The sequence below is a fragment of the Myotis nattereri genome (genome assembly GCF_964212035.1).
Source record: "Myotis nattereri genome assembly, chromosome: 2".
NCBI classification, from domain to species: domain Eukaryota; kingdom Metazoa; phylum Chordata; class Mammalia; order Chiroptera; family Vespertilionidae; genus Myotis; species Myotis nattereri.
In genome coordinates this window covers 8,187,409-8,215,031 of record NC_138076.1, presented here as the reverse complement: position 1 = coordinate 8,215,031, position 27,623 = coordinate 8,187,409, and the positions used below count along the sequence as shown (strand labels likewise).

The 27,623-nt window shown below is 40.6% G+C and overlaps 1 protein-coding gene across 3 annotated transcripts in view; it reads right to left on the bottom strand.

The window, feature by feature from the left end:
- The window catches only part of PRIMPOL (primase and DNA directed polymerase), a 34,871-nt gene extending 10,202 nt beyond the window's left edge, over window positions 1-24,669 (bottom strand). For 2 of the 3 annotated variants that reach the window (XM_081084080.1, XM_081084081.1), the window contains exons 1-7: window positions 24,223-24,669; window positions 21,484-21,581; window positions 20,683-20,812; window positions 18,396-18,543; window positions 12,912-13,208; window positions 3,878-4,040; window positions 1,358-1,446 (exon numbers count right to left, since the gene is read on the bottom strand). In XM_081084080.1, coding sequence (XP_080940206.1) covers window positions 1,358-1,446; window positions 3,878-4,040; window positions 12,912-13,208; window positions 18,396-18,543; window positions 20,683-20,812; window positions 21,484-21,581; window positions 24,223-24,486 — 1,189 coding nt within the window. In that variant the 5' untranslated portion in view covers window positions 24,487-24,669. The remainder of the gene's footprint in view (window positions 1-1,357; window positions 1,447-3,877; window positions 4,041-12,911; window positions 13,209-18,395; window positions 18,544-20,682; window positions 20,813-21,483; window positions 21,582-24,222) is intronic. The other variant, XM_081084082.1, reaches the window with a different exon arrangement.
- Window positions 24,670-27,623: the final 2,954 nt, after the last annotated feature.

Genomic DNA, 27,623 nt, shown 5'->3' with positions numbered 1-27,623 from the left:
ATTTAAAGATAGAATAATCTACTTTTCTAAAAATAAAGCCTGTATATTTCACTTACAAAAGTAATATACGCGATTGGATAAAATCTGGAAATATATTAAAGCATAAATAAGAGAAATTCCAAAACAATGTCTCAAAATAACTGTTAGTCATATAATAGGTTATTCATATTTTTTAAAAAACTTGTGATCATACCTCAACATATAATTTGAGTCTACTTTTTCTCTTAACATCATAAGTGGATATTTTCCATATTATATTAGACTTTGTAAGTTTTAATTAAATGACTTCAGAGAATTTTATACTACGGAACCAATCCCATTTTGTTGTACACTTAGATTGTTTTCAATTTTCACTATTATAAATAATAATAGCCCAAAGTCTATACTAATAAAAGGGTAATATGCTAATTAGACCGGATAGATTAGTTGTCCTTCTGGAGAAAGCAACGATGGCAGGGGTGGTTAGGGGCGATCAGGCAGGCAGGGAGGCAGGCAGGGGAGCAGTTAGGGACAATTAGACAGGCAGGCAAAGGTGGTTAAGGGCAATCAGGCAGGCAGGGGAGCAGTTAGGGGCATCAGGCAGACAGGGCAGAGTGGTTAGGGGCGATCAGGCAGGCAGGCAGGTGAGTGGTTAGGAGCCAGCGGTCCCAGATTGCGAGAAGAATGTCCTACTGCTGTGGGATCGAGCATCAGGCCTAAACCGGCAGTCAGACATCCCCCAAGGGGTCCCAGATTGGAGAGGGTGCAGGCTGGGCTGATGGACATCCCCCCTTTCTGACCCCCTCCCCCGCATGAATTTCGTGCACTGGGCCTCTAGTGTGTGTGTGTATACATATACATATACATATGTGTGTGTGTGTGTGTGTGTGTGTGTATACATATATATATAAATGTTCACTGGAGAGTTTATGTAGGAAATCTTAGGAAAAAAACCCTGTATGTTCTTCAGTATAGGAATGAAGAATATATACTTTTCATGAGAAACTGCAGCCATTAAAAGAATGAGATGCTCTCCAGTTACTGGAAATACAGGAAAAACCCTCCTGGTTAAATACAAAGCTACTGACAGTGGCCATCCCTTTGTGGACAGAGGATGAAGAGAACTCTTAGGTGTCTTATTTTAATATGTGTTCATTTTATATAAACAATGTATTACTTAGGTAGGGGTTTTTTCAAAATGGTATAAATGAAAATTAGTGAATAAGCTTTTTAAAATATCTCTTTAATTTTCATTTTGGATAGAAACTTAGTTATTTTAAAATATCAGTAGATATGAATACATAAGATTTAAGATTTTAAAGGCAAAACAGATTTAACATCCTTAAATTTTCATAGAAAATTATTTTTGTATAATTACCTGAAGTGCTGGTACTATTAAAATGCCCAGCCTGTTTTTGTTTATCCTCGGATGCGTCACATCTAAGTACTCGTAAAGTATCTGAGAATCTGAAGAAAATATGTTCAAGAAACAAAATAATATTAGAATTAAAGAGACATAGCTACAGAAAAGAAACAACCTCAAAGAATTCCATATTAAAATCCTCTGTTCAACAGCTATTATTCCAGGACCTTTATGCCACAGTTGCCTATAGAAGCACCAATCCTACCCACATAAAAACGAGTCTGGTGACCATTTAAAACACGGTCCCGCAGAGTGAGCCGAGGACTCCAAGACTGAGGAAGGGACGGAAGGGAGTGTAATCCCACTCCCCAAACAGAGTCTCTGAAATGTTACAATGATTTAAAAGTGTGAATAATGGGAAGAAAAGAGAAGGAAAAGGCTGGTGAGAGCAAAGGGAAAAATGGATTGAAATTAATGGAAATAAAAGAGGCATTCATAACCGTAAAGAATTTTGCCTTTAATTTCAAAAAGAAATCCTCTACTTGGATACACAAAAGACAACAAAGGAGGCTCTAATTCAGTAGAACTCTGCATTTCTGTGAAATTAATACTGAAGCTACAAAAGAAATGGGGGACTTCAGGCTGTATCTATCATAGGCCCCCTATGCTGCTTTTCCATACATGATAGGATGTGATCTTATTCTGGGGCCAACAACTGGGGGCAGCCATTGTCAAACAATTTTTCCCTGCTCCCATACTACTTCTAGATCTCAGAAACTGCTACCACTACTACAATACTTACTGAGCAGATACTATGCGCCAGGCACTGCATATATGTTTTTTTCAAAAAAAATATGTTATTATACCACTTTTATTTATTTTAAAAAATATATTTTATTGATTTTTTACAGAGAGGAAGGGAGAGGGATAGAGAGTTAGAAACATCGATGGGAGAGAAACATCGATCAGCTGCCTCCTGCACACTCCCTACTGGGGATGTGCCCGCAACCAAGGTACATGCCCTTGACTGGAATCAAACCCGGGACCCTTCAGTCCGCAGGCCGACACTCTATCCACTGAGCCAAACCGGTTAGGGCTGCATATATGTTTTAAATATAGTTTTAACTTATTTAATCCTAACAACTCCCTAAGACAGATGTATTATTTCCATTTTAAGGTAAGGGAACTAATACTTTGACATTACTTCTGAGATATGTTATGGAAGAACTCAAACAGCTCAGAAACATCTGAAGAAAAGCAACCATCTCCCACCTTCCTTGGGACTGCTGTACATTAACAATCCAGACACAATTTTCCCCACAGCAAATATTTTAAACAGTTTTATTAAAATTCATTTCTGTGGAGTTTCTCTTTAAGATTATATCTGGGGAAAGTAACAGAAGAGCAAGTTAACAAGGTAATTTAGTGCTTTGGACTAACAAAAACTGCAAGCCTAGAATCAAGGGGATTAAAGGCAAATATATTTATGTATATATTTTTTCATTTATTTCAGAAAGAGGAAGGGACGGGGGAGAGAGATAGAAACATCAATAACGAGAGAGAATCATTGATTGGCTGCCTCCTGCACACCCGCTACTGGGGACTGAGCTTGCAACCCAGACACAAGCCCTGACCAGGAATCAAACCGTGATCTCCTGGTTCATGGGTTGACGCTCAACCACTGAGCCACACCGACTGGGCTAAAGGCAAGAATTTCTGTTGAAAGAAGTCTTTCACACTTTTTTAAATGACCAAAATATGTAAAATCAAATGTTCAACAATAGAACAACTAATCAGAGTATATAAATACAATGGAAAATTATATAGGTATTAAAAGTTTTACTTATAATTAACTGCTGGCAAATTATTAACTTGGCAAATATTCAGAATATGTTGAGTGGATAAAACAGGTGACATACATATACCAGGGGTCCTCAAACTACGGCCCGCGGGCCACATGCAAATAAAAATACTGTATTTGTTCTCGTTTTGTTTTTTTACTTCAAAATAAGATATGTGCAGTGTGCATAGGAATTTGTTCATAGTTTTTTTTAAAACTATAGTCTGGCCGTCCAATGGTCTGAGGGACAGTAAACTGGCCCCCTGTTTAAAAAGTTTGAGAACCGCTGCCATATATTCTCAACAAATATTTTTTTAAATGATGGAGTTACATAAATTATATATGTATGGGCATATATGAAAAAATGAAATGTTAATAGTAATTATATTTCTAAATGCAATAAAACTATTTTTATTTTCTTCTTTATAGAAATGTTAATCATTTTAGAAAAACTTGAAAAATATGTAATATGTAATTATAAAAAGACATAAAGAGAATACTATGTGGTTAGAAAATAAATTTTACTATTATATTTCACTTAATAGACAAAAGAAAACAGTAATCTAGAATTTTAAGAACTGACTTTCTTGTTTAAGGTAGCATGAATTTACACAATTTACATTTTAGTGCTGTGCAATGCCATTCACTGTGCAATATTCACGAACACACAATGGTTTACTTCTGATCCTACATACCTGACATTGCTGACCAAAGAAGAGAGGAAACACTGTTCCTCTTCAGAAGTATTCTCTGACCGTGTAAGAGAAAATCTGTTATCTTCAGCGACCTCCAACACCACAGGCTTCCCCTTCTTTGATGACTTATACAGCCGAAAGTTCCTATTTCTTGTATAAACTCCTATACAAAAAATTAACAAAACAGTATGAACGCACATTTTCAGTTACTTGTTTTTATAGTCAGCAAGTGTGAAATTAATTTGTGTAGCATTTTTAGAAGAAACAACAGTTCTGATTCACCTTAGCAACCTAAAAAGATCCTGAGCTCCCCTCTTCCTGTGGTCACAATGAACCTAAGCTATAGATAGAAAAACGTCCTCTGGAAAAAACCTAGAATCTGGTGGAAGTCCCCCTTCACAGAGAGAAAATGAAAGGAAGCCACATCAAAACAGAGAGGAAGGGCTGAGACACATTCACGTTAAACCCCACCCCTGGCAGGGCAACCCATCACATGGCTGGGGTTAGGGGGGGAGGGAATGGAACCCTGAAATTCTCCTGGGGAACCCCAACTTTTAAGACCAGCAATTGAGAAACAGAACCTCCCAGACACCTGGCTCTGAAGATCACCTGCGTGGCTGTGGCAAACAGGCACGGCTCTTAAAGGGCTCACATGCAGATGCACCCACCTGGGCCCAGAAGCAGCCCTTTGAAAAGCGCCAGACTTTATGTGCAAGAAACCCATTTGTGGATTTTAAAGTGTTGGTTTGCATGGCTGCCCTGGCCTGTTCGGCTCAGTGGATAGAGCCTGTGGGAATGCAAGTGTTTCAGGCAGAGAACAAGTGCTCACACACCCTTTGGGGATGCAGGCTGGTGGGTACCATCTTCCCGCTCTCCCTCTGCCTTGTTAACGCCACCGGCACCATCTTTTCTTCTTTCTTCAGCAGGCGCCAGCTGGGCACGCCCTGTCTCACTCCTCTGTGCTCTCAGGCTGTGTCCAGAGCACCACTATCTCCCAGCGGGGCGCTTCTACACTCTGGTGCCCCACTTGTCACTCAGGGGGCACCCCATGATTGCTTTGCATTCGTGGGTCCCATAGGACTGTACCAATTGGAGAGGCAGTTCTTGGCAGGCTACCACCCCCAGGGCACTGCACAGACAACAGACTGAACACAGCTTTTCTGTGAAAGAGTCTTAATTGCTTGTCTTAGGTGCAGGTTTCAGGTTGGGCACACAATTTTGTGCACACAGAGCTACTCTCAGAGAATGTAAGCCAGGGGACCCTATCTCTGCCCTCTTCCTCTGCCTCGCAACAGCTCGCTGGCATGCCCCCCGATAAAGGAGCGTATACACTTGTCTGGCACCTGGTCTTTGTGACTCCTGCTCAGGAAACACCTCCAGATGGCCTGGCTCTGGTGGCCTTGGGGCTTACCCTTCCGGTCCCCAGGACAGGACTGTGTATATTTGCATTCTTTAAAAGCTGCAGCCTGAGGGTCTGGCTTCTAATCAGAATAATCGGGGTGCTGAGATGCTCCCTTTTGAGACACAGACTGTTTCTGGCACAGCCTCAACTACTGGGAGTTAATAGGGATTTTTAAAAAGCCTGCTTGGACAATCACAAAGGCTTGATAGACGAGAGCCAGGGCAGAGCAGGATTAACCAGACGTTCATCTCCTACACAAAGCCAACCCTTCAAGCCTGGGAGAAGTGGCTGTTTCATCTAATGCATAGAAACCAACAGAGAATTAAGAAAAACGAGGAGACAAAGGAATATGTTCCAAATGAAAGAACCAGATAAAACTGAAGAAAGAAAAAAAAACCTTAATGAAATTAACTAATTTACCCAATATAGAGTTCAAAGTAATGATCATGAAGATGCTCAACAAACTCAGAGAATGGATAAACAGCGAGAATTTTAACAAAGAGATAGAAAATATAAGAAAGTATCAGACATAATCACAGGGCAGAGGAACACAATAAATAAACTGAAAAAGACACTAGAAGGGTTCAATAGTAGAGTAGGTGAAGCAGAAGAGAGAATCAGTGAATTAGAGACAGGGCAGAGAATCAAATCACTCAGAGAATAAAAAAGAGAAAAGAATGTAAAAGGTGAAGACAGTTTAAGGGACTATGGAACCACATCAAGCAGACTACATTTTCATTACAGGAGTCGCAGAAGGGGAAAGGGATAGAGAGAGGAAGAGGGAGGAAAAGAGAGGAGGAGGAGGAGAGGAGGGAGTGATACATTGTTCTCTTGGGAGGTTTATACAACCACCCATCATCTGGTTTTGCATTAACTCCTTTAAAAAATGAACTCTGGCCCTGACCGGTTTGGCTCAGTGGATAGAGCGTCGGCCTGCGGACTGAAGGGTCCCAGGTTCGATTCCAGTCAAGGGCATGTACCTCAGTTGTGGGCACATCCCCAATAGGGGCTGTGCAGGAGGCAGCTGACTGATGTTTCTCTCTTATCGATGTTTCTAACTCTCTATTCCTCTCCCTTCCTCTCTGTAAAAAAATCAATAAAATATATTAAAAAAAAAAAAATGAACTCTGGCCTGGCCGGTGTGAATCAGTGGTTGAGTGTCAACCTATGAACCAGGAGGTCACAGTTCCATTCCCTGTCAGGGCTCATGCCAGGGTTGTGGGCTCGATCTCCAGTAGGGGTCGTGCAGGAGGCAGCCGATCAAGATCAATGATTCTCTCTCATCATTGATGTTTCTCTCTCTCTCCCTCTCCCTTCCTCCCTAAAATCAATAAAAGCCCGGCTGGCGTGGCTCAGTGGTTGAGTGTCAACCTATGAATCAGAGTTCAATTCCCAGTCAGGGCACTAAATAAATAAATAAATAAATAAATAAATAAAAAGATATTTTTTAAAAAAGGAACTCTGTCTTGGGAGGGGTGTGGATTTCTCCCAGCCCACCACCACTGGGAGCTGCTGCTTTGCCCCTGTATATGTTTCTCCTATTAAAGCTTTTATGAATTTGAATAAGGCCACATGTCAGTTCTTCAGAATCCATCCTGAATCTAGACTTTTGGGGCTTTCCCCAACACTGGAGAAGTCATTCATATTAAAGGATAGTTTTCCAGACAAGCAAAAGTTAAGGAGTTCATCACCACTAAACCACCCTTCCAAGAAATTTTCAAGGGACTCTCCGAGCTGACCAAAGAGCACTAACTCATAATAGGAAAACATATGAAAGTATAAATTATACTTGCAAAGGTATATGTGTAGTGAAAGTAGTGGATTAGTCACTTATGAAGCAAGTATGAAAAACAGCTAACTCTAATAATTAGTTAAGGGATCCAAAAATAAAAAATGTAAATTATGATATCAAAAACATAGATAGTAAAAATATAGAACTTTAGAATGCATTCATAGTTAAGTTACCAATTTTCTATATATTGTTATAAGTTGTTATATGTAAGCCTCATAGTAATCACAATGCACAAATCTAGAGTAGATACACAGAAGATAATGAGAAAGAAATCTAAACATACCATTAAAGAAAATCATCAAGCCACAAAGAAAAAGAGCGAGAGTAGAAAGGAACAGAGGAACAGCCAGGAAACAACAAAATGGCAATATGTATATATTCATCAATAATACTTTAAAAGTGAGTGGACTAAAAACTCCAATCAAAAGAGAGAGAGCACAAAATGGATTCAAAAACAAAATCCATCAAAGATTATGGTGAAACAAAGCAAGGCATTACATAATAATTAAGGGGTCAATCCAAAAAGAAGTTAAACATTTGTAAATATTTATGCAACCAACAAAGGAGCACATAAGTATATAATGGAAATATTAATAAACCTAAAAGAAGAAATATACAGCACAACAATAATAGTATGGAACATTGATACCCTCTTACATAAAGGGATAGACCATCCCGAAGAGGATCACTAGGAAAGCATCGGACTGGAATGACATGTTAGATCAGATCAACATAATAGACATACACAAAACATTGCATCCTAAAGCAACCTAATACACATTTCTTCTCAAGTTGCACATGGAACATTGTCCTGGACAGATCATGCATTAAAAACAAGTCTTAACAAATTTAAGAAGACTGAACTCATATCAAGCATCTTTTTCAACCACAATGATATGAAATAGAAATCAATTACAAAAAGAAAACTAGACAACTCACAAATATGTAGAGATTAAACAACATGCTATTTGAACAACCAAAGGGTCAACAAAGAACTCAAAAGAGAGATCAAAAAATACCTCGAGACAAAAGAAAATGGAAACGCAACACACCAAAACTTACTAGTATGAGATGCAGCAAATGCAGTGCAAGAAGTGTAGCATAAATGCCTACACCTCAAGAAACAAAAATCTCACCCAGCCAATGTGGCTCAGTGGTTGAGTGTCGACCTGTGAACCTGGAAGTCATGGTTCAATTCCCGGTTAGGGCATGTGCCCGGGTTGTGGCCTGGGATCCCCAGTTCGGGGGGACATGTAGGAGGCAGCCAATTGATGATTCTCTCTCATAATTTATGTTTATCAATCCCTCTCCCTCTCTGAAATCAATAAAAATATAAAATAAAACAGCATCAGAAATCTCAAACAACCTAACTTTACACCTCAAAGAACTAAAAAAGGAAGAAAAAGCAAAGCCCAAAGTTAGTAGAAGGAAATACCAAAGATCAGAGCAGATATAAATGAAATAGAGACTTAAAAAGATAATAGACAAGATCAATGAAACCAAGAACCAGTTCTTTGAATAAAGACGACCTTTAGCTAGACTCATGGGTTGGCTGGGGGGTGGGGGGTGGGGGGTGGGGGGGGGAGACTTAAATAAATAAAGTCAGAAACAAAAGAGATATTATAACTGATACTACAGAAATATAAAGGATCATAAGAAACTACAACAATCACATGCCAACAAATTGTACAACCTAGAATCTTACCTAATAATAGACAAACATGTAAATTGACCATCCCTCCACTACACTCACCAGGCAATCAGGAGAGCATGCAAATTAACCCAACAAAGATGGCGGTTAATTTGCATATGTAGGCATGAAGTGGCAGAGCCAAGACTGAAGGCTCTGTCTGGAGCAGCAAAGACTGAAGGCTCCAGCCGGAGCGAAGGCCTGGGTCCCGGGTGCCAGAGGAAAACCGGTGCCGGCAGCCAGGGAAAGGGAAGGCCTATTGCGCGAATCTCTTCGTGCCACGGGCCTCTGGTAAATAGACAAATTCCTAGGAACACTCTTCTAATACTGAATCACGAAGAAACAGAAAATGTGAATGGTTAATTACTAGTAAAGAGATTGAATCAATAATCCAAAACCTCCCCACAAAGTCCAGGATCAAATGACTTTAAATGTGAATTCTACCAAATATTCAAAGAAAAATCAATATCAATAGTTCTCAAAATCTCCCCCAAAAATAAAAGAGAACACTTACAAATTCATTTTACAAGGCTAGCATCATCCTGATAGCAAAACCAGACAAGGACTCCACAAGAAAACAAAATTACAGGCTAATATATCTGATAACATAGATATAAAAATCTTCAAAGTAATATTAGCAAACCAAATTCAACAATGCATTATAAGAATCATACCCCATGATCAAATGAGATTTATTCCAGGGATGCAAGGATGCGTCAGTATCCAAAAAACAAGCCATATGATATACCACATTACCAATATGAAAGATAAAAACCGTATGACTATCTCAATAAATGCAAAACCACAACTGACAATATTCAACATCTGCTTATGGTTAAAACTCTCAACAAGGTGAATATAGAGGGAATGTACTTCCACATAATAAAGGCCACATACGGCAAGGCCACAGCACACATCATACACAGGAAGCGCTAAAAATTTTTCCTCTGGGATCAGAAATTAGACAAGGATGCCCACTCTCACCACCCATTCAACAAAGTGTTGAAAGTCCTACCCAGAGTAATTAGTCAAGAAAAAGAAAAAAAGGAATATAAATTCGAAAGAAAGAAGAACTCTATTTGCAGATGATGTGATACTATATTATGTGTAAAAAGCTTTAAAGTCTCGAACAAACTACATATATATATACTAACTACCCCTCATCTGAGGTTTTGCTTTCTGCAGTTTCAGTTACCTGTGGTCAACCATGTTCTGAGAATATTAAATGGAAAATTCCTGAAATAAACAATTCATAAATTTTAAATTGTGTCCTGTTCTGAGTTTATGATGCAATCCCACGCCATCCTGCTTCAGCCTGCAAGGGGCATGAGTCATCCCTTTCACTTCTCACCCATTAGTCATTTATAACCATCTTTCAGATCATCTTTCAGAGTTGCAGTGCTTGTGTTCAACTGACCCTTATTTTATACTAGAGGCCCGGTGAATGAAAATTCATGCACTCGGGGGCAGGGGAGGGGCTCCCTCAGCCCAGCCTGCACCCTCTCACAGTCTGGGACCCCTCGGGGGATGTCCGCCTGCTGGCTTAGGCCCTCTTCCGGTGGGAAGTGGGCCTAAGCCGGCAGTCAGACATCTGTCTTGCAGTCAGGGAGCCCTCACTCCTTACCACGTCTGCTCGCTGCTCCTTAGCGCTGCCTCGGAGGCAGGAGAGGCTCCTGCCACTGCTGCTGCGCTCACCCAGCTTCTGACTGAGTGGTGCTCCCCGAATGAGAGCGCACTGACCACCATGGGGCAGCTCCTGCATTGAGCATCTGAACCCTGGTGGTCAATGCACGTCATAGCGGCCAGTCGTTCCCCAGGTCAGTCGATTTGCATATTAGCCTTTTATTATATAGGACAGTGATGGCGAACCTGTGACACGTGAACTCATTTTTTTGGTTGATTTTTCTTTGTTAAATGGCATTTAAATACATAAAATAAATATCAAAAATATAAATCTTTGTTTTACTATGGTTGCAAATATCAAAAAATTTCTATATGTGACACGGCACCAGAGTTAAGTTAGGGTTTTTCAAAATGCTGACACGCCGAGCTCAAAAGGTTCGCCATCACTGATATAGGAGGATGATAATGACCCCGAGAAGAAGAGCAGTGATGCTGGCAAAGAAAAGCCAGACAGCGCTTCATTTAAGTGGAAAGGTCAGTACAGTAAAATATTTTGAGAGAAAAACTACATTCACATAACTTTAGTATATTGTTATAATTGTCCTATTTTGTTAATTATTGTTGCTAATCTTTTACTGTGCCTAATTTATGAATTAAACTTGATCATAGGTATGTATGTATAGGAAAAAACCATAATATATATAGGGTCCAGTATTATCTACAGTTTCAGGCATCTACTGGGGTCTTAGAACATATCCCTATCGGATAAGGAGGGACTATTGTACAATGGAATTTTATTCAGCTAAAATAAACAAAGAAATACTATCATTTGTGACAATAGATATAGACTTCAGGGCATTATGCTAAATAAAATAAGTCAGACAAAAACAAATACCAAATGATCTTATTTATATTGTGGAATCTAAAAAAAGCCCAAACCAAAACCAAGCTCACAGAGAACTGCCACCACTGGTGGTTGCCTTGGTTGGGAAGAGGGCCAAGTGGGTAAAAGGAAGTCAAAAGATAAACACTTCGGCTCTAAAATAAATAAGTCCTGGGGATTCAAGTACCGCATGGCAACTATAGTTAATAATACTGTATCGTGCCCTCACTGGTTTGGGTCAGTAGTTAGAGCGTCAGCCTGCGGACTGAAGGGTCCCGGGTTCAGTTCCGGTCAGGGGCACATGCCCAGGTTGCGGGCTCAATCCCTAGTAGGGGGCGTGCAGGAGGCCGAATGATGATTCTCTCTCCCTCTCCCTTCCTCTCTGAATCAATAAAAATATATTTTTTAAAAATGCTGTATCGCATATTTGAAAGCTGCTAAGACAGTAGATCTTAAAAGTTCTCATCACACGAAAGAAAAATTTCTGTAACTATGTCCAGAAACGGATGTCAACTAGACTCACTGTGGTGATTATTTTGCAATATGTACAAATCAAATCATTATGCTATATACTTCAAATTAATGTTGTATACTTCAAACTAATGTTGTAAGTCAATTATACCTTAATTCAAATAAATAATAAAATGAAGGTGAATAAAATCACCTTCAAGGACAAAAATACATACAAAAATATACTTTTTAAAAATACATTTTACATTTTACCAGATGTAAGCAAAAGCAACACATAAATTAAAGTAAATTGGAGATGGCAAGAAAGAATGTCACATCCAGAAATAGCAAACTAGAGTATTTTGGAGGCAATCCTCCTCAATAAATAAGTAGAAAAGCTGGATAAATGTGTTAGGGGAAAACGTCTGAGGCTATGGGAGAGCTTTCAAGACGGTGATGATCTGTCACACCAAATCTCAGAAAAGAGAGAGGCATCAAAACATCCAGCATAGCCCTGACCATTTGGGCTCAGTGGATAGAGCGTCAGCCTGTGGACTCATGGGTCTCAGGTTCAATTCCAGTCAAGGGCATGTACCTTGGTTGCTGGCACATCCCCAGTGGGGAGTATACAGGAGGCAGCTGATCGATGTTTCTCTCTCATTGATGTTTCTAACTCTCTATCCCTCTCCCTTCCTCTCTGTAAAAAAATCAATATATTTTTAAAAAAATAAAAATCATCATTCTCCCCTTCAAAAAAAAACAACAAACATCCAGCATATCTCTCTCTCTCTCTCTCTCTCTGGTATTAAAGGGTAGATTAGAGATTACCTCTGCAGAGGAGGGGGTAATGCCTGGAAGGGGAAGGAGGTGCTGGGGTCCTGGCCACCTTCTATTTCTTGTCTTGGGTGGTGTGGTGACAGGATGTGTTCATTTTGTGGTAGCTCACTGACCTGTACACTCACAAACTATGCATGTTTCTGTCTGAATGTTATACTTCAATAGAAATGTTTTCTAAAAAAATTTTGCCCTGTACTATTAAGCCTGGCGCTTCTGTCCTACAGGGACCTGAGATCTCTGAACAGCAACCCGAGCTCCTGACTACATTCTGCTGGTGACCCCACGGTCCCTGTGGTGGCAGTAGGCACGGACAGAAGTGCACAAGGACAGTCCCACAGAGCTGTTGATGTGACTCACCTAGATCTACAAAAAGACGCTTTTTCCCTGCAGGATCCTTCACAACTAAGAAGGAAAGGTCAGGGCCGCTCCGCTCGGCGGACCCCAGCCGCTCCGGGGCCTTGGAAGTCAACGTCCAGCTCTCTCCTATCTCCTCATCTGTGGACATTTCACGGAAGGAAATTCCTCGTTTAATTGGTGGTTCAGAAAAATGGGAAAATGCTTGGCTGGTTGTCCCTGGAATCCCACTATCATCTTCATCATCTCCACTGGCAATCAAATGAAAAGCAGGCTGCAAAATCTTTCTCACAAAATTACCTAAAGAAAAAAAATTATGATTAATCTAATTCTTCCTTTTCACAAACTGTAACTTAAGATCTAGGTCCAAATCTACCCACTTTGACACTGTCAGGCTCCTTTTTACTTTTGGTTTTAGCACTGAGCTGTTACTACAAACTGGAACATGCCTCTCCTGTTACTTTCTTCCTCTTGTGTAATCTTGAACTTTTCTTCTTCTTTTTTTTTTGAATCTTGAACTTTTTCAGTCCCCGTTGACCCGGCACCTGGTGTCACTTGTAAAAACCATCTTACAGGAGAAGGTTAAGGTGAGATGTGTCAATGTTGCCAATACAGGACTGAGCCTATATTCACCAAAACACTCAACTTTTATTAATACAAATTGAGTAAAGTGTATCTTCACAATCCATGATTAAAGAATGGAAGTTTTTATTTTTCTTTTCAAAAAGAATGAAATCTTATCCCCCAAAAAGAATGAAGAGTTTCTCTGAGTAAGTGGTGCCACCAAGGTCATGCACAGAAACACCGGAGGACTGCCATCCTCTCCCGGGCCGGGCATCAGCCCGGTTCCCTGCACGGCAGGCCCGAGGACGCCGACACGCACTCAGCAGCCCACCGATGCTCTCCCGCCTCTCCCTGTACCTGGCCATTGATGATCGTGGCCTCAGAACCAAGGTCCAGAACTAAAACACTTAAATACATTCAGTATATTTCCACGTTTAGTCTAAGAGCTCTAAATATCAGCGGTACTATCTGTACCAAGAATAGACAGTATGACAAGCTGGAACTTTTTAAAAAAATTTATCTTTATTGTTGAACATATTACAGATGTCCCCCCCCCCCTTTTTCCCCATTGGCCCCATCAACCCTGCTCCCCCCTCAAGCCTTCACTATTGTCTGTGTCCATGGGCTATATACATGTATATAAATTCCCCAGTTAATCTCCCCCTATACCCCCCTGCCCCTCTGAGATTCGTCCATCTGAAGCTGGAACTTCTTTAAACTGTCATTTATTATTTATTATACCATAAAATCAAGTAATTTGGTAAAGCTGCTTCATGTAAATTAGATTAGAGAATACAATGCTGTAAACATTTTTTAATTTTAATCTTTAAAACTGGTATAGTCTGAGTTTGTCACTTTAGTTACCAGATAGCGTGAACCTTAAGTTATATAAGATATACATGCTTTAAATTAAAAAATCTTTCTCCAAATTAGACTTAATTACCTCCCTACTCAAAGAAACAAATCCACTGTCTTATAAACACTAAACATCACAAATGAAAGCAAAAGCATTTGATCCTTGCAATCATAAATAGACATGGTTATTTCTGGATTAGGGGAGATTAGGTAAACACTGAGTGAGGAGAAAGCATGATATGCCAAAGTTCAACAGAGCAATCTATCCTATCTAATAAGGAGGGAATATGCTAATTGACTGCCAAGCCCTCAAAGATTAGGGCGCCCACAGCCACAAGATGGCAGGGCCCAGTCACCTCAGCCCCACTGGGGCGGCAGGCGCGTGGTGGGCCCAGCCACTCTGCGCGCCTGCCTCCAGAGTGCCCCAGTCCCCTCAGCCTCCCAGCCCCCCAGGGCCGGCCCGAGGTGCAGGCAAGCCTCAGATGGCGCCTGCCCAGCCGCCAGGGCCGCCTGAGGCTCAGGTAACCAGGGCCGGCCGAGGCTTGCACTGCCGGCAGTGGCAGCAGCAGAGGTGTGATGGGGGCGTTGCCTTCCCCTGATCGCCAGGTTGCTTCCCACCCCTGAGGGCTCCCGGACTGTGAGAGGGGGCAGGCCGGGCTGAGGGATCCCTCCCTCAAGTGCATGAATTTTCATGCACTGGGCCTCTAGTCTATATATATAAAAAGCCAGCAACTGGAACGCTGTAACAACTGGAACGACCAATCCCTATGACACCCATTGCGGCCAGCGAACGAGCCCAATTGGGGGGTGGGGCCGGCCAGCCAACACCCCTACAGCCCCTCCCCCCAGCCGGCACCGCCCCTGATCGGCCTCTCCCACCCTGTTCGAGGGTAGGGCAGCTGGCCAACCCTCCCAAAGGCCCCTCCCCATAGCCCGCCCCACCTCCAATCGGTCCCTCCACCCCAATCAGGAGTGGGGCCTGCCAGCCAATTGCCTGCAGCCCCTCCCCTGAGCCAGCCCAGGCCTGATCTGCCCCGATCGGGGCAGGCCAGCTGGCCAACCTCCCACCTTTTCCTCCTCCCAACAGGCCTGGCCCTGATCCACTGATTGAGGCCGGGCCAGCCGGACCCCACCCATGCACGAATTTGTGCACTGGGCCTCTAGTGCAAATATAAAAGGAAAGAGTTAATTTTTCTGGAAATGCAGATTGACATCCCCCTGATAGTGAGCAGCACTAAGAGCAGTGGAGCCATGGCTAAGAACCAGGTGCAAGGGCAGCGCTCAGGAGGCCCTGCAGACCTTTGACCTTTGGCAGGGAGCTAACAGGGCCAGGAAGTGACAGTGTAACTGATATAAATACTAACACGGGATCCCAGGAAACTACTCTGCTTTAGACTTCCCTTCCCCAATAGTATCACCTCACCTCATCATTCATACAGGAACAATTTTATGGCTGGAAATAACTCAAAAGAACGTATCAATCACAGAAATTTCAAGGTCCTATGCCATGCAGGCAAGAGATCCAATGTATACATGTTGTGAGCATTTTGTGATCTCTTACATTACCCTAATTCCCCTTTCTGAAAAGCTAACAACAGGAACTAGAAATGTCACCAAGAGATACACTGGAGAAGGGAACTGAAGGGGAGATGTGGACTAATCCACAATCCCTGCATCCCTGGTGCTGGCGGTCCGTCACTTCACAGGAGAGAACCCTGTGGTCTGACTAGGCCTCTCCAGCCACACTAGACTCCCGGTGCTCCCCACACCAGGCACAGATGCCCATCTCTACCCCTCTGCTTATGCTGTCTGACAGCAAAGCCCTTCTTCCCTTCGTCCACAGCTGACATTTTTAAGCCCAGCTTGAATGCACCTGCTTTCAGAAGAGACATGCAGTAGAGACTGCTAATCATGTCACACTTCTGTTCTCCCTTCCTCCCTAGCAACACCTCTCAATTTAGCCTGTGGCAGAGTCACAGTCGGCTATGAGGAGCAAACAGGCATCAAGGAAATATCTTCTTAGGACTCTCTCCATGCCTGACAGCAGAGCCCACTTAATATTGTCATCCATTCAACAAGTTTATTAAATGCTTGCTAGTACTTATTATTGTTGCTTCTGCTACTATCCCATTATTGTTATTGATAAAGATATTATGTAATAAGCTCTAAAAATACAATAGTGAACAGTATCCCTGCCCTCAAGTAGCATTAGGTGGAATAGACAAAAAACCACCAGGAAACTGCCTCAGGAAGTGGTGATTGCTCTGACGCAACAAGCGCTGGGCAGTCCTGCGACCCAGAGGAACACGAGCCTAAGTCTTAGGGCTCCACAGAAATGGCTTCTCAGGTGAGGATTTCTACGCTGTCTTGACACACCAGGCTGGAGGCAGGCCCACGCAGACAGCAGCATCAGAGACCGCAGAGGCCCGGGACCGGAGAAGACATGGCCCAGCAAGAGCCCAGGAGAGCGAGAAGAGCCAGGTTTCAGAGAGGAGGCTAAAGCACAGGGGTCTCACTGTGCAAACTAAGATGGGGGCTTTTTCCGGAGGCAGCGTATTATGCTTCAAGGGCCTGAGGCACTCCAGTGGCATAAACAGGTCACTGTAGCTAGCTGACTGACCAGGACTGAACAGGGTGCTAGCTGGAACGCATCTAGAGGTCAAAGATGACACCACTGCTACTTGGGTAAGTGGATGGATGGTGACGCCACTCGCCGATATACATACCACAGGAGAAACAGCAAGTTTTAGGGGAAAGGTGAGGTGTTCGGTCATGGGGAGTTTGAAGCTGACCGTAGGGGTCTGGTGTCAAGAACAATAATCTTGACTGAAGAAAAAGTTTTGAGAGTCATCAACACAGAGATGGTAACTGGAGACATGACAGTGAATGACCATCAAGGTTCACAGGGGACAAGGATGGATTCTACAGTTACTACCACCTGAGGAATGAGAGAGCAGAGAATCACTGTACAACTAAGCTAACAACACAGGAGGATAATAAGGAGCCCTGGGCACACAGTACACTAGGTCCCGACTTACATTCCGGTGCTTATGTTCATGTCTTTTACCCTGGAAATTGTCAGGCACCTGTCCATCTGAAATGGGTTACCAGTTCCTTGAACTTCAGTGAATGGTCTCTGTTTGGACTCAGGAACACCTGCCTGCTCTGCCCTGTCCGATAAACACTCAGACTGTGACTTCTACTTAGACCTTGGTTTTCTGTGTCCCCATTCTGCCACTTGTTCCCCTTTGGACTGACTTCGGTTTATACCTGGAACTCTATTTCTAGGTTTACAACCCTGAATCAAGTACGCTGGTTACATTTTCAGGTTTATACATCTAGATTCCTCATGAACCCTAAGGTGTGGTCTGGAAAATAAACCGGACTTCGAGATGTAACCTGGAAACCAAGCCCCAGTTCTCAGGCACTAAAAGCTAAGGCGGAAGCGAAGATCAGAAATCCAGATCTGAGGCCTCATGGGTCAGACCTGAATTAGGACTCTCATGTATCAACCAGAAAACTTCTGCATGACTCCTGTTGCAGCAGAAACCAGTACCAGGGCATGAACGGCCATCCCAGTATCTACACCCAAAGACACCAATACCAAGAATATCCTGGGCAGGCTAATGTGTCCAAAATGTGTCAAGAAAAGGAAAACAGGTCTAGAATTAAAGGCAAAGCCTAAAAACGTGAAAAATCCTGTTTCATTTTTTTAGGATAGGTTAACACCCATAAAAACTGATAAATACTTACATAACTTAAGAAAAAAAGGGAAATATGAACTTTTACTATTGCTCCATGACTTAAAAAAATAGTATACTTGACTGGCTGGTCAGTGTTGCTCAGTCATTGAACATCACCTATGAACCAGGAGCTCATGGTTCAATTCCCAGTCAGGGCACATGCCAGAGTTGCAGGCTTGATCCCCAGTAGGTGTGCAGGAGGCAACCAAACAATGATTCTCTCTCATCATCATATATCTTTCTCCCTCTCCCTTCCTCTCTGAAATCAATACAAATATATAAACAAACAAACAAATAAATATAAAATAAAAAACAGTATATTTACCGACATGAATGTTATCTTTAAATGCCACATCATGGAGTTGAAATATTAAATGGCGGCTAAATTTCTCGTCAGTGCTAGAATCTAAGTTTAAAACATCTTCAGCTGAACAGTTAGCTCTGTATAACTCTTGAAGTGCTTTACAAACATGCTAAAAACACAAGAAACATATAAATATTTTTAAATGTTTTTCATGAGCAAAATTAAAATATCTTGGTACAAATATAATTTTTTTTAACTCACTTTTTATTTTGATTCACTATCAGAATATATTATACAATATTACCAAATTACTTATGTATTAAATTATATATTTTTAAATTATACATATTTATATTTACAAATTCATAGACTCTCAGGATTAAAGTCCTCCTAGAAGTTGAATAATTTAACTTACACATCTATCTCCTTTAAAATCACAATAAAAGCCGAAACCGGTTTGGCTCAGTGGATAGAGCGTCGGCCTGCGGACTGGGAGGTCCCAGGTTCGATTCCGGTCAGGGGCATGTGCCTGGGTTGCGGGCATATCCCCAGTAGGGGATGTGCAGGAGGCAGCTGATCGATGATTCTCTCTCATCGATGTTTCTGACTCTCTATCTCTCTCCCTTCCTCTCTGTAGAAAATCAATAAAATATATTTTAAAAAAATCACAATAAAAATATTTATTTTTAAGCATCTCTTTAAATATCATCTATGAGTTAAAAAGTCACTAATCCTGTTGTTTATCATTTTAGTTTTCAGAAAGTTCCTCAAGCAGATTGAGCCCAAACCCACCTCTAAGAACAGAGTTCTCCGAGACTAGAAGACGCTGACTGAAGGCCGTTATGCATTATAGTGAGGCAACGGCGTGGGTCAAGAACACCAGACTTGGACTCGGAAAGATCCAGGTTTGAGTTCTGGCTTTGCCACTTAACAGCTCTGTGATTCTGGTCAAGTGCAAACCTTACATTCCTCAACTGCAAAATGGGATATACTAGACCCTAACTTTCGGATTGTTTTAGGGAGGAAAAGAGAAAACGAGGGTAAATAGTTAGTGCAGTGCCTGGCACGCAGAACTGTTCCAAGCATTAGCCATGTAGCCATAGGACCAGTCGCTTCTCCTGAAGCGTCAGTCTTCTCATTTGCTAAACACAGTCACTAAAACACGCAGGGTTAAAATGTTTGTAAACTGCCAAGCACCCAGCTACCTAAGAGTCGTGCAACAAATTGTATTTATTAATGCTGTTTTGGCATTATTATAGCACCCCCCCCTCGCTCTCTGATCCTACCCTCTTCAGTAAATTCTCACTTTGCCTCATCTTTACCAGAGCCAACTACTTATAATGTAAGCCAGAGAATTAATTTTTTAAAAAATCCAGAAAATTCCTCAACTGCCACTTTGTTCTCAATGCTTCTTCTTTTTTACTGGATATAGTAATGTTAAAAAATATATGAACATAAACTGAACTTCCTCCTTTTTAGAAGTTTACTCAGAGAAGCAATACTAAGAGATAAACGTCAAAAGGAAGAGTAGCAAGAAACAGGAGGAGAAACATGGAACCTACACAGGGTGTCCTAAAAAAAAGTATACAGCCCTAGCCGGTTTGGCTCAGTGGACAGAGCGTCAGCCTGCGAACTGAAAGGTCCCAGGTTCGATTCCGGTCAAGGGCATATGTCCAGGTTGTGGGCTCGATCCCCAGTGGGGGACACGCAGGAGGCAACTGATCCATGATTCTCTCTCATCATGGATGTTTCTACCTCTCTCTCCCTCATCCTTCCTCTCTGAAATCAATAAAAAAATTAAAAAAAGTATACACTTGGAATGATTATAAAATCAGTGTTTATTAACATACAGTTCATTTGAAAACTTTAAAAGAACGTACAGAAATGAATAATTTTTTTGTCAATGCCTGTTTTCAAACTGATGACTGTTCTGGTCCAGGCACTGCTGATAACATGAAGCAATGGAATCATAAACATCAAAAATAATTTTGTTTGGTATTTGTGCATCTTCAATTCATCGGCTGTTGCCAGGTTTTGTACGGTAAACTTTATCTTTTATGTATCCCCATAAAAAAAAATGTCTAGTGGTCCTATAGGATAAATTTTCTTTGTTCAAAGCTTTGTCTGGCTTCACTCATTATTTCAAATCAGTTAAACCTGAAAATGAGTGAAAATTAAGTTAGTTATCAGCTGTTAGAGTGTGCATATATTTTTTGGAATATATATTACATAGGCTAGAGTCGCTTAATGAATAAAAATAAAGAGAGACAGATGGATTTAAGGAAAAAAACCTGAGTCTGTAAATTACCTCAATGAGTAATGCAACCATCTTTTTTCCATCGGCTCCAGGATTGGCAAGTTTGTTAAATTCCAGATCAAAATAGAGCTTGCAAACAGCATTTTCAGGAATGACTTCATAGCAGTGTAAGAGATGTTTTCTAAATTGAATAGTTCATGATTGTTAGGTTTGAATCTTATACTTTTTAAATCACAGAACTTGATCTTATATCTCAAGATACTATATTAGCTGTTTTAATTACATATAACTAAATATCTATATATATAAAAGCCTGGGTTGCAGGCTCAATCCCCAGTGGGGAAAATGCAGGAGACAGTCGATGGATGATTTTATCATTGACATTTCTTTCTCTTTCTCTCTCTCTCTCTCTCTCTCCCTCTCCCTTCCTCTCTGAAATCAATAAAAAATAACTTTTAAAAATAATAATAATAGATGTTGACTTGATAAAGAAAGGATAACTTGTGCTAAATGAAGAGTGGATGGTTTCACCACAAATATAAAGTTTGTAGTAACCTGAACAAGGAAAAATGATGAGGGAATTGTGTCATCAAGGGGCACATGTAGTACAGAACCTACACACACACACACACACACACACACACACACACACTTTCTTCTCCCAGCACCTGGTGAGATAATTCAATGTTGTGACAAGGAGGAAGCTCCAGAATTCAGTTCTAATAGTAAAAGGATAGTAACTAATTATGTGATTGAGAACCATCAAAGCTAATTCAGTCTGAATTCATTTCACATACATTACTAGATGAAGAAAATGTAACTTTAATGTGCTGTCCTTTACAAACTACTTACCGGGATTTATAATGAAACCAAAGCTGAACGTAGCTTGTTACAAGGTAAATACGTTGTCCATCGCCCACTTCGCATTCCAAAGCAAATACATGGACATCCTTTGTAAAATTAAAAAAATTCAAAAACTAATAAAATGAAAATCTAAAGTCTACTATAGCTATTAAATGTTCATAAAGAGTTTTACTATTCAAATTGTCAAACATGGAATTTGAACATTTTATTAAACATATTATTAAAAAAAAGAAAAATAATCTCTAGATCTATGCCAATCAAAATCTAGTTATTTGTATTTATTTTAGTCACTCAAGTAATGCATATGTAAGGCAGAAATTCAAATATTCAAGTTAAAAAGAGAAAGAAAAAAATCAGTTTTCAATCAGTCTAGCTTGACTTCCTATTATAATTGTATTTGCTAATTTATGAAATTAAACTTATTTTTTAAAATTAAACATCATAAATGATTTGGGATAAATTAATAATTCTTTAGTACATATAAAACATGTGGAAAACAATTTTTAAATGAAATATTCATAAGTTAATCTTAAAAGCTTAAAGGAAGTTTTAAAATGCTTAATTTTAACAAGCAACTATAAATTGTCTTTTCTATGAGAAACCAATCTTCTTTAAGTTAATTGCTGTGGCACGTGGTATAACTGTGTCTGCTGCCATAGAGAGTTTCTCCCAACAAAGGAAAACTCGATTCCTCTGTCCCCTTTTAGCGAAAGGCAGCTGTTGAGCCTAAAGAAACTAACTTCCATTTTCATGAGTGAGAAATGCTAGGAGCACGAAGTGGCCTGGTCTATGAACATCTTCCTGAAATAAACGTTATAGGCTGCTGATCGTTTAAGTGCAGCCACCATACTCCTCTGTGTTTTAATTCAAGATCAAATGAATCTGCCAGTATTTAAACTTCTGATACCTGAATGTGGTTTACACAGAATAAGCATGAAAAGTGTTCCTTATGTTTCCCAAACTATATGATAAGATCTGAGTGAGCCTCTCCTTACACAGCAAAGAAGGGGCCTTGTCTTAAACTTTCAGCACTGAGTTTTTGTACAGCATCAATGATCAGAACCACAATATATTGATGCTAGATTGCATAGATGCATCTTTTCATTACACAGCTGACCTTTAAACAATGCAGGGGTTAGGGCACCAACACCCATACAGTCAAAAATCTGTGTCTAGCCGAAACCGATTTGGCTCAGTGGATACAGCGTCCGCCTGCGGACTGAAGGGTCCCGGGTTCGATTCCGGTCAAGGGCATGTGCCTGGGTTGTGGGCACATCCCCGGTAGGAGATGTGCAGGAGGCAGCTGATCGATGTTTCTTTCTCATCGATGTTTCTAGCTCTCTATCTCTCTCCCTTCCTCTCTGTAAAAAATCAATAAAATATATTTTTAAAAAAAAATCTGTGTCTAACTTTTGACTCCCCAAAAACTTTACTAATAGACGAATGGTGACCAGAAGTCTTACCAATAACAAAAACAGTCGATTAACACAGATTCTGTACACGTACAGGCACAGCTTATTTTATTGCCCTGCAGATGTGTGTCATACAAGTTGAAGGCAACACCCGACAGCAGCAAAAAGATTATGATCAGCTTTACTGAGAGAAACTCACTTTAGTGCGGGGGTCTAGGACCAAACCTGTAATATCTGAGGTATGCCGGTACTATATTCCATATTCTTACCATAAAGTAAGCTAGCAAAAAGAAAATGTTATCAGGAACATTATAAAGGTGAGAAAGTGCATTCACAGTGTATACTGAAGAAATCCAGGAACAAGTGAACCCACACAATTCAAACCTGTTATTCAAGGGTCACCTGCGCTTCTTTATATTCCCCACAATGCCCCTGGAACAAATGTGTGCAAAACACATCTGATTTGCCCTAACCGGTTTGGCTCAGTGGATAGAGCGTCAGCCTGCGGACTGAAAGGTCCCAGGTTCCATTCTGGCCAAGGGCATATACCTTGGTTGCAGGCACATCCCCAGTAGGAGGTGTGCAAGAGGCAGCTGATCGATGTTTCTAACTCTCTATCCCTCTCCCTTCCTCTCTATAAAAAATCAATAAAATACATATTTTTAAAAAACCCAACACATCTGATTTGGGTTATTTTTGAGCATCACATCCTTTGTGAGGCCAGCTGCTCTTCTCGTCCCACTTGCCCAATGTGTTGGAAACTGTTGTGATAAACACACCCTATGACTCCCAAGCACAAAAGGAGATAGTAAAAAGAAACACATGTGTGCGTTGGCACTATGATTTAAGTTCCGGAGCTTATTAAATGTAAGCTATAATATTTGAGACATTTTCATTTCCTACTGTTTAAATTCAATTCTCCTTTCCCTAATTTTGTCCTTAAAAAAAATCTCATATGCCACTCATTCATTTTCTTGAATTTCTGTATTGTTTTAGTTTTACTCTTAAAAACTCATTCTATTACTTTTCAGTCTACAAACATGGCCACTCTTCCTCTAAGCACTGCTTCATTTACATGTCATTACAATTTTTAAAAATTAATTGGCACTAGACATGTCATTCTTTTTCATTATTAATATAAAGGAAATGGCTAATGACTCGTAGGGATGTTTTTCCCAAATCATGTGATATTAAGATCACAATTAAATTCTTTTGGTTGCTATATGGCCTGAAATAAAGACACACTTGATTTTTTTTTTCTTTTAGAAATCATTAAGTTACAGTAGCTCTAAAAACAAGGAGATGAAAACATTACCTCTTTGCAGCTTTTAACAAAATTAAAAGCCTGAGTTTGGCGAGGAAATAGTTTCCAAATAGAGGGCGGCTCTTCTGGCTTGGACAGCCTGGGCCTGTACACTGAGGACAAGGGCTTCCTTTCGTAACGGGATGCTCGCTCTTCAATTTGCTTCAGTTTTGCTTCCCATCTTCTCTTCATGGGGTCAGAAGTGTGGGGAGACCAAGTCCTATCCCATGTAAGATGGCTGCCAACTACACCGAAAACAAACACACACAGGGACATCAGTGTCTTTGTTTAGGATGAATTGTTTGGTAAAACTTCAAAACGCATTTCCGACTCTGCTTTCTATTGTATGTTTTATCTTTTTTTTTTTTAAATATATTTTATTGATTTTTCACAGAGAGGAAGGGAGAGAGATAGAGAGTCAGAAACATCGATGAGAGAGAAACATCGATCAGCCGCCTCCTGCACATCTCCCAGTGGGGATGTGCCCGCAACCCAGGTACATGCCCTTGACCGGAATCGAACCTGGGACCTTTCAGTCCGCAGGCCGACGCTCTATCCACTGAGCCAAACCGGTTTCAGCTGTATGTTTTGCATGAAGTTTTCATGTGAACGAGAACGGAGCTTGTTACCAGAAACTGTTAGATCCAGATCTCACATCTAACAATTTGTGGTTTTGGACAAGCTCCCTGAATCTTCCTCACCTGCAGAATGGGAACCAATCTCTTTTTTAATACTTTACGTAGTTACCTTGAGGATAAATACATAAGACTTATGAAAACGTTTTGTAAATTTCAAGGCCTCATGTAGATGTTTTTGTATCATTACGGTTTCCATTATGACCATTTTATCGCATCAGGTGCTCTCCACCTTCCCCAGCTGGTGCTCCTACCTTGGCCATCACTCTTGTGCTATGGTGAGTGTAGAGCTCATTTCTAGCCTCCGCTGTGCAGTTCATAGCTCCCTTTTCTTCTGTTTCTCTTCAATGCTCTCAACACAGCTGTTCGTTGGGAGGATAACTCAGTGTACACTATTAATGTGAAGTACAATATTGGCTAGCTTTGCTTTGCAATGTCTATAGTAATCATAAGGATGATTTTAAAAAGGAATAAATAAATCTTCTGTCTGTTAATTTAATGACTGTGTGAATGACTGCATTTTAACTCTTGTTTATTAGTGACATTTGTTTTTGTTTGCATACAATACTTTCATGTTAGCCACACCAAGGTAAGAAATCAGGCAATACTTTTCCAATTTGGGATTATGGTTTACTTACAAAGGAAAAGGGATATGTTTTTAGAAGGGTTATGAGTGTGTATGAGTTTGTGTGTGCACACGGGGGCGGGGGGGGGGGGGGGCGGGGGGAGTGCTGTAGATTGAAAATGGCCACAAATTCTTTGCCATTCCTCTCATCAAGAGATGCCATCTAAGCCCATTCCCATACTGACTCGGCTTGGACATGTGACTTGCTTAGGCCACATTACATCAACGAATGTAAAGCAAACAGAGGGTTAATAAGTGCATGGCATTGAATGTGGCGATCTTGGCGTCCCTTCCTTGAGACTGTCATGCTATAACTCTAGCCTCAGGGAGGATAAAAGCCACCTGGAGGAGAACCAAGGTACCCCAGCTAACAGCCAGCACCAACTCTCAGATGATATGAGTTAAGCCATTTTGGATTATACAACCATCATCAGAATTCAATGCATGAGTGAGCCCAAGTAAATTCAGGTGAGACCTGCTAAAGAACTGCCCAGGCAACCCACAGAACTGTAAAAAAAAAAATCTGTTGTTTTTTTAAAGCCAGTAAGTTTTGGCCTGGTTTTCATACAGAAATACATAACTGATAATAGTTTCCCTCTTCATTAATAACATTTATATCATAATTTGTCTATGTTGAAAACCTGGATATTAGTTTAAGTGAAATAATAATATATACTAAAGTATTTGAGGGTAAAATTCCTATTTACCTTTGGCACTGTCTTTCTGGTACTTGTACTTATCAAGTTGATAAATAGTCTCTTGAATTTTAGCAGAAAACTCTGAGACAACACAAACTCACAGTATTCCCTGGAAGAAAAAAATAATGACCCTAAAAGATTAAGAGAGGGTAGGAATGAATGTCATGACATGGTTAAAAAAAGAAAAAAGTTATTATCCATAGATTCCAATCTGACTTCAAACATAGCAGACCTTAGATTCTTCTCTCCAAGTTACAGCTAATCCACATGAAAATTATAAACCAAGAAGCAGAAATATAGTTCTAAAGGTATCAACATAAATTTCATAACCGATATGCGTAGGAAAGTAATGTAATTTCATTGGATTGAAGAAATGGGGCAATTTTTAATAAAACTGCTTTAGTTTTTGTTTTTTTTCAATACAAAGAGGTGTGACTCCTTATTGCTAGATTCTGAGTATTCAGTTCACTTTAATCTGCTTCACATACAGATAAAAATCCCCCACATTTAGACAACCTAATTGAGAAACCAACTTTTCTTCTGTGAAATCTGACTTTTAAGAAAGCCCACAGATTACTTAATGAAGAACATAAACACAGAATGCAATCAGATGCAAATTACAGCTCATGTACCTAGCCCATAACTGACAAGGAAAAACCACGTGGATATTCACACTTAGTGGGACACTGACATCACAAGAAACGGTTTTGATTTTGTGAAATTATTGGTATGACCATGGGACTGTGTCATACTTGCAAGTCATGGAGTCATAGTGGAAAACCAGTTTAGCACTTATTGGACTGAGAAAACCATGAATGTCAACAGAGAAAAAAGAGAAGTTCAATATATGTTACTAGAGGCGAGGTGCACAAAATTCGTGCAAGGGCCTTGGCCCTCGCAGCCCAGCCCACTGGTCGTTCAGGAAGGTCATTCCCCTGTCCAGTCTAATTAGCGTATTAGCTCTTTATTATACAGGATACCCTCATGTTCTTTGCACAGTTTGAAACTTTTAACAGCTGGGTTGCGGGCTAGAAGACAACTGGAGCTGGACTATTCCCGCAAGAGGGCTGGAGGACACAGCAGAGGCCATGCAGAACAGGAATGCGTCAGGCACGCTGGCGGTGGACTATCATATTCCTCATGCCTACCCTCTACGGGAACCATTTCAGAAACACCTGTAATTCCTGGTGGGGAAAGAGTTCTGTTTCACTTTTACATAATTGTACAGCAAAACTGCTTTTCACATAGGGACCGTAACTATTTTTATTTAAGTTTCCAAATTCCAAAGAAAAGTATTTGTGGTATTTTAAAACAGTAGGCTTTAAGAGCTCTATTATTTATTTCTAAACATTGCACCAGAGTTTTTATTTAATCATGTTTGATACTGATTTTATAACTAAAGGTGGTCAGGATAAAAGGCTAGCTTCTGCTAAAATGATTAGAGGAACTATAGGT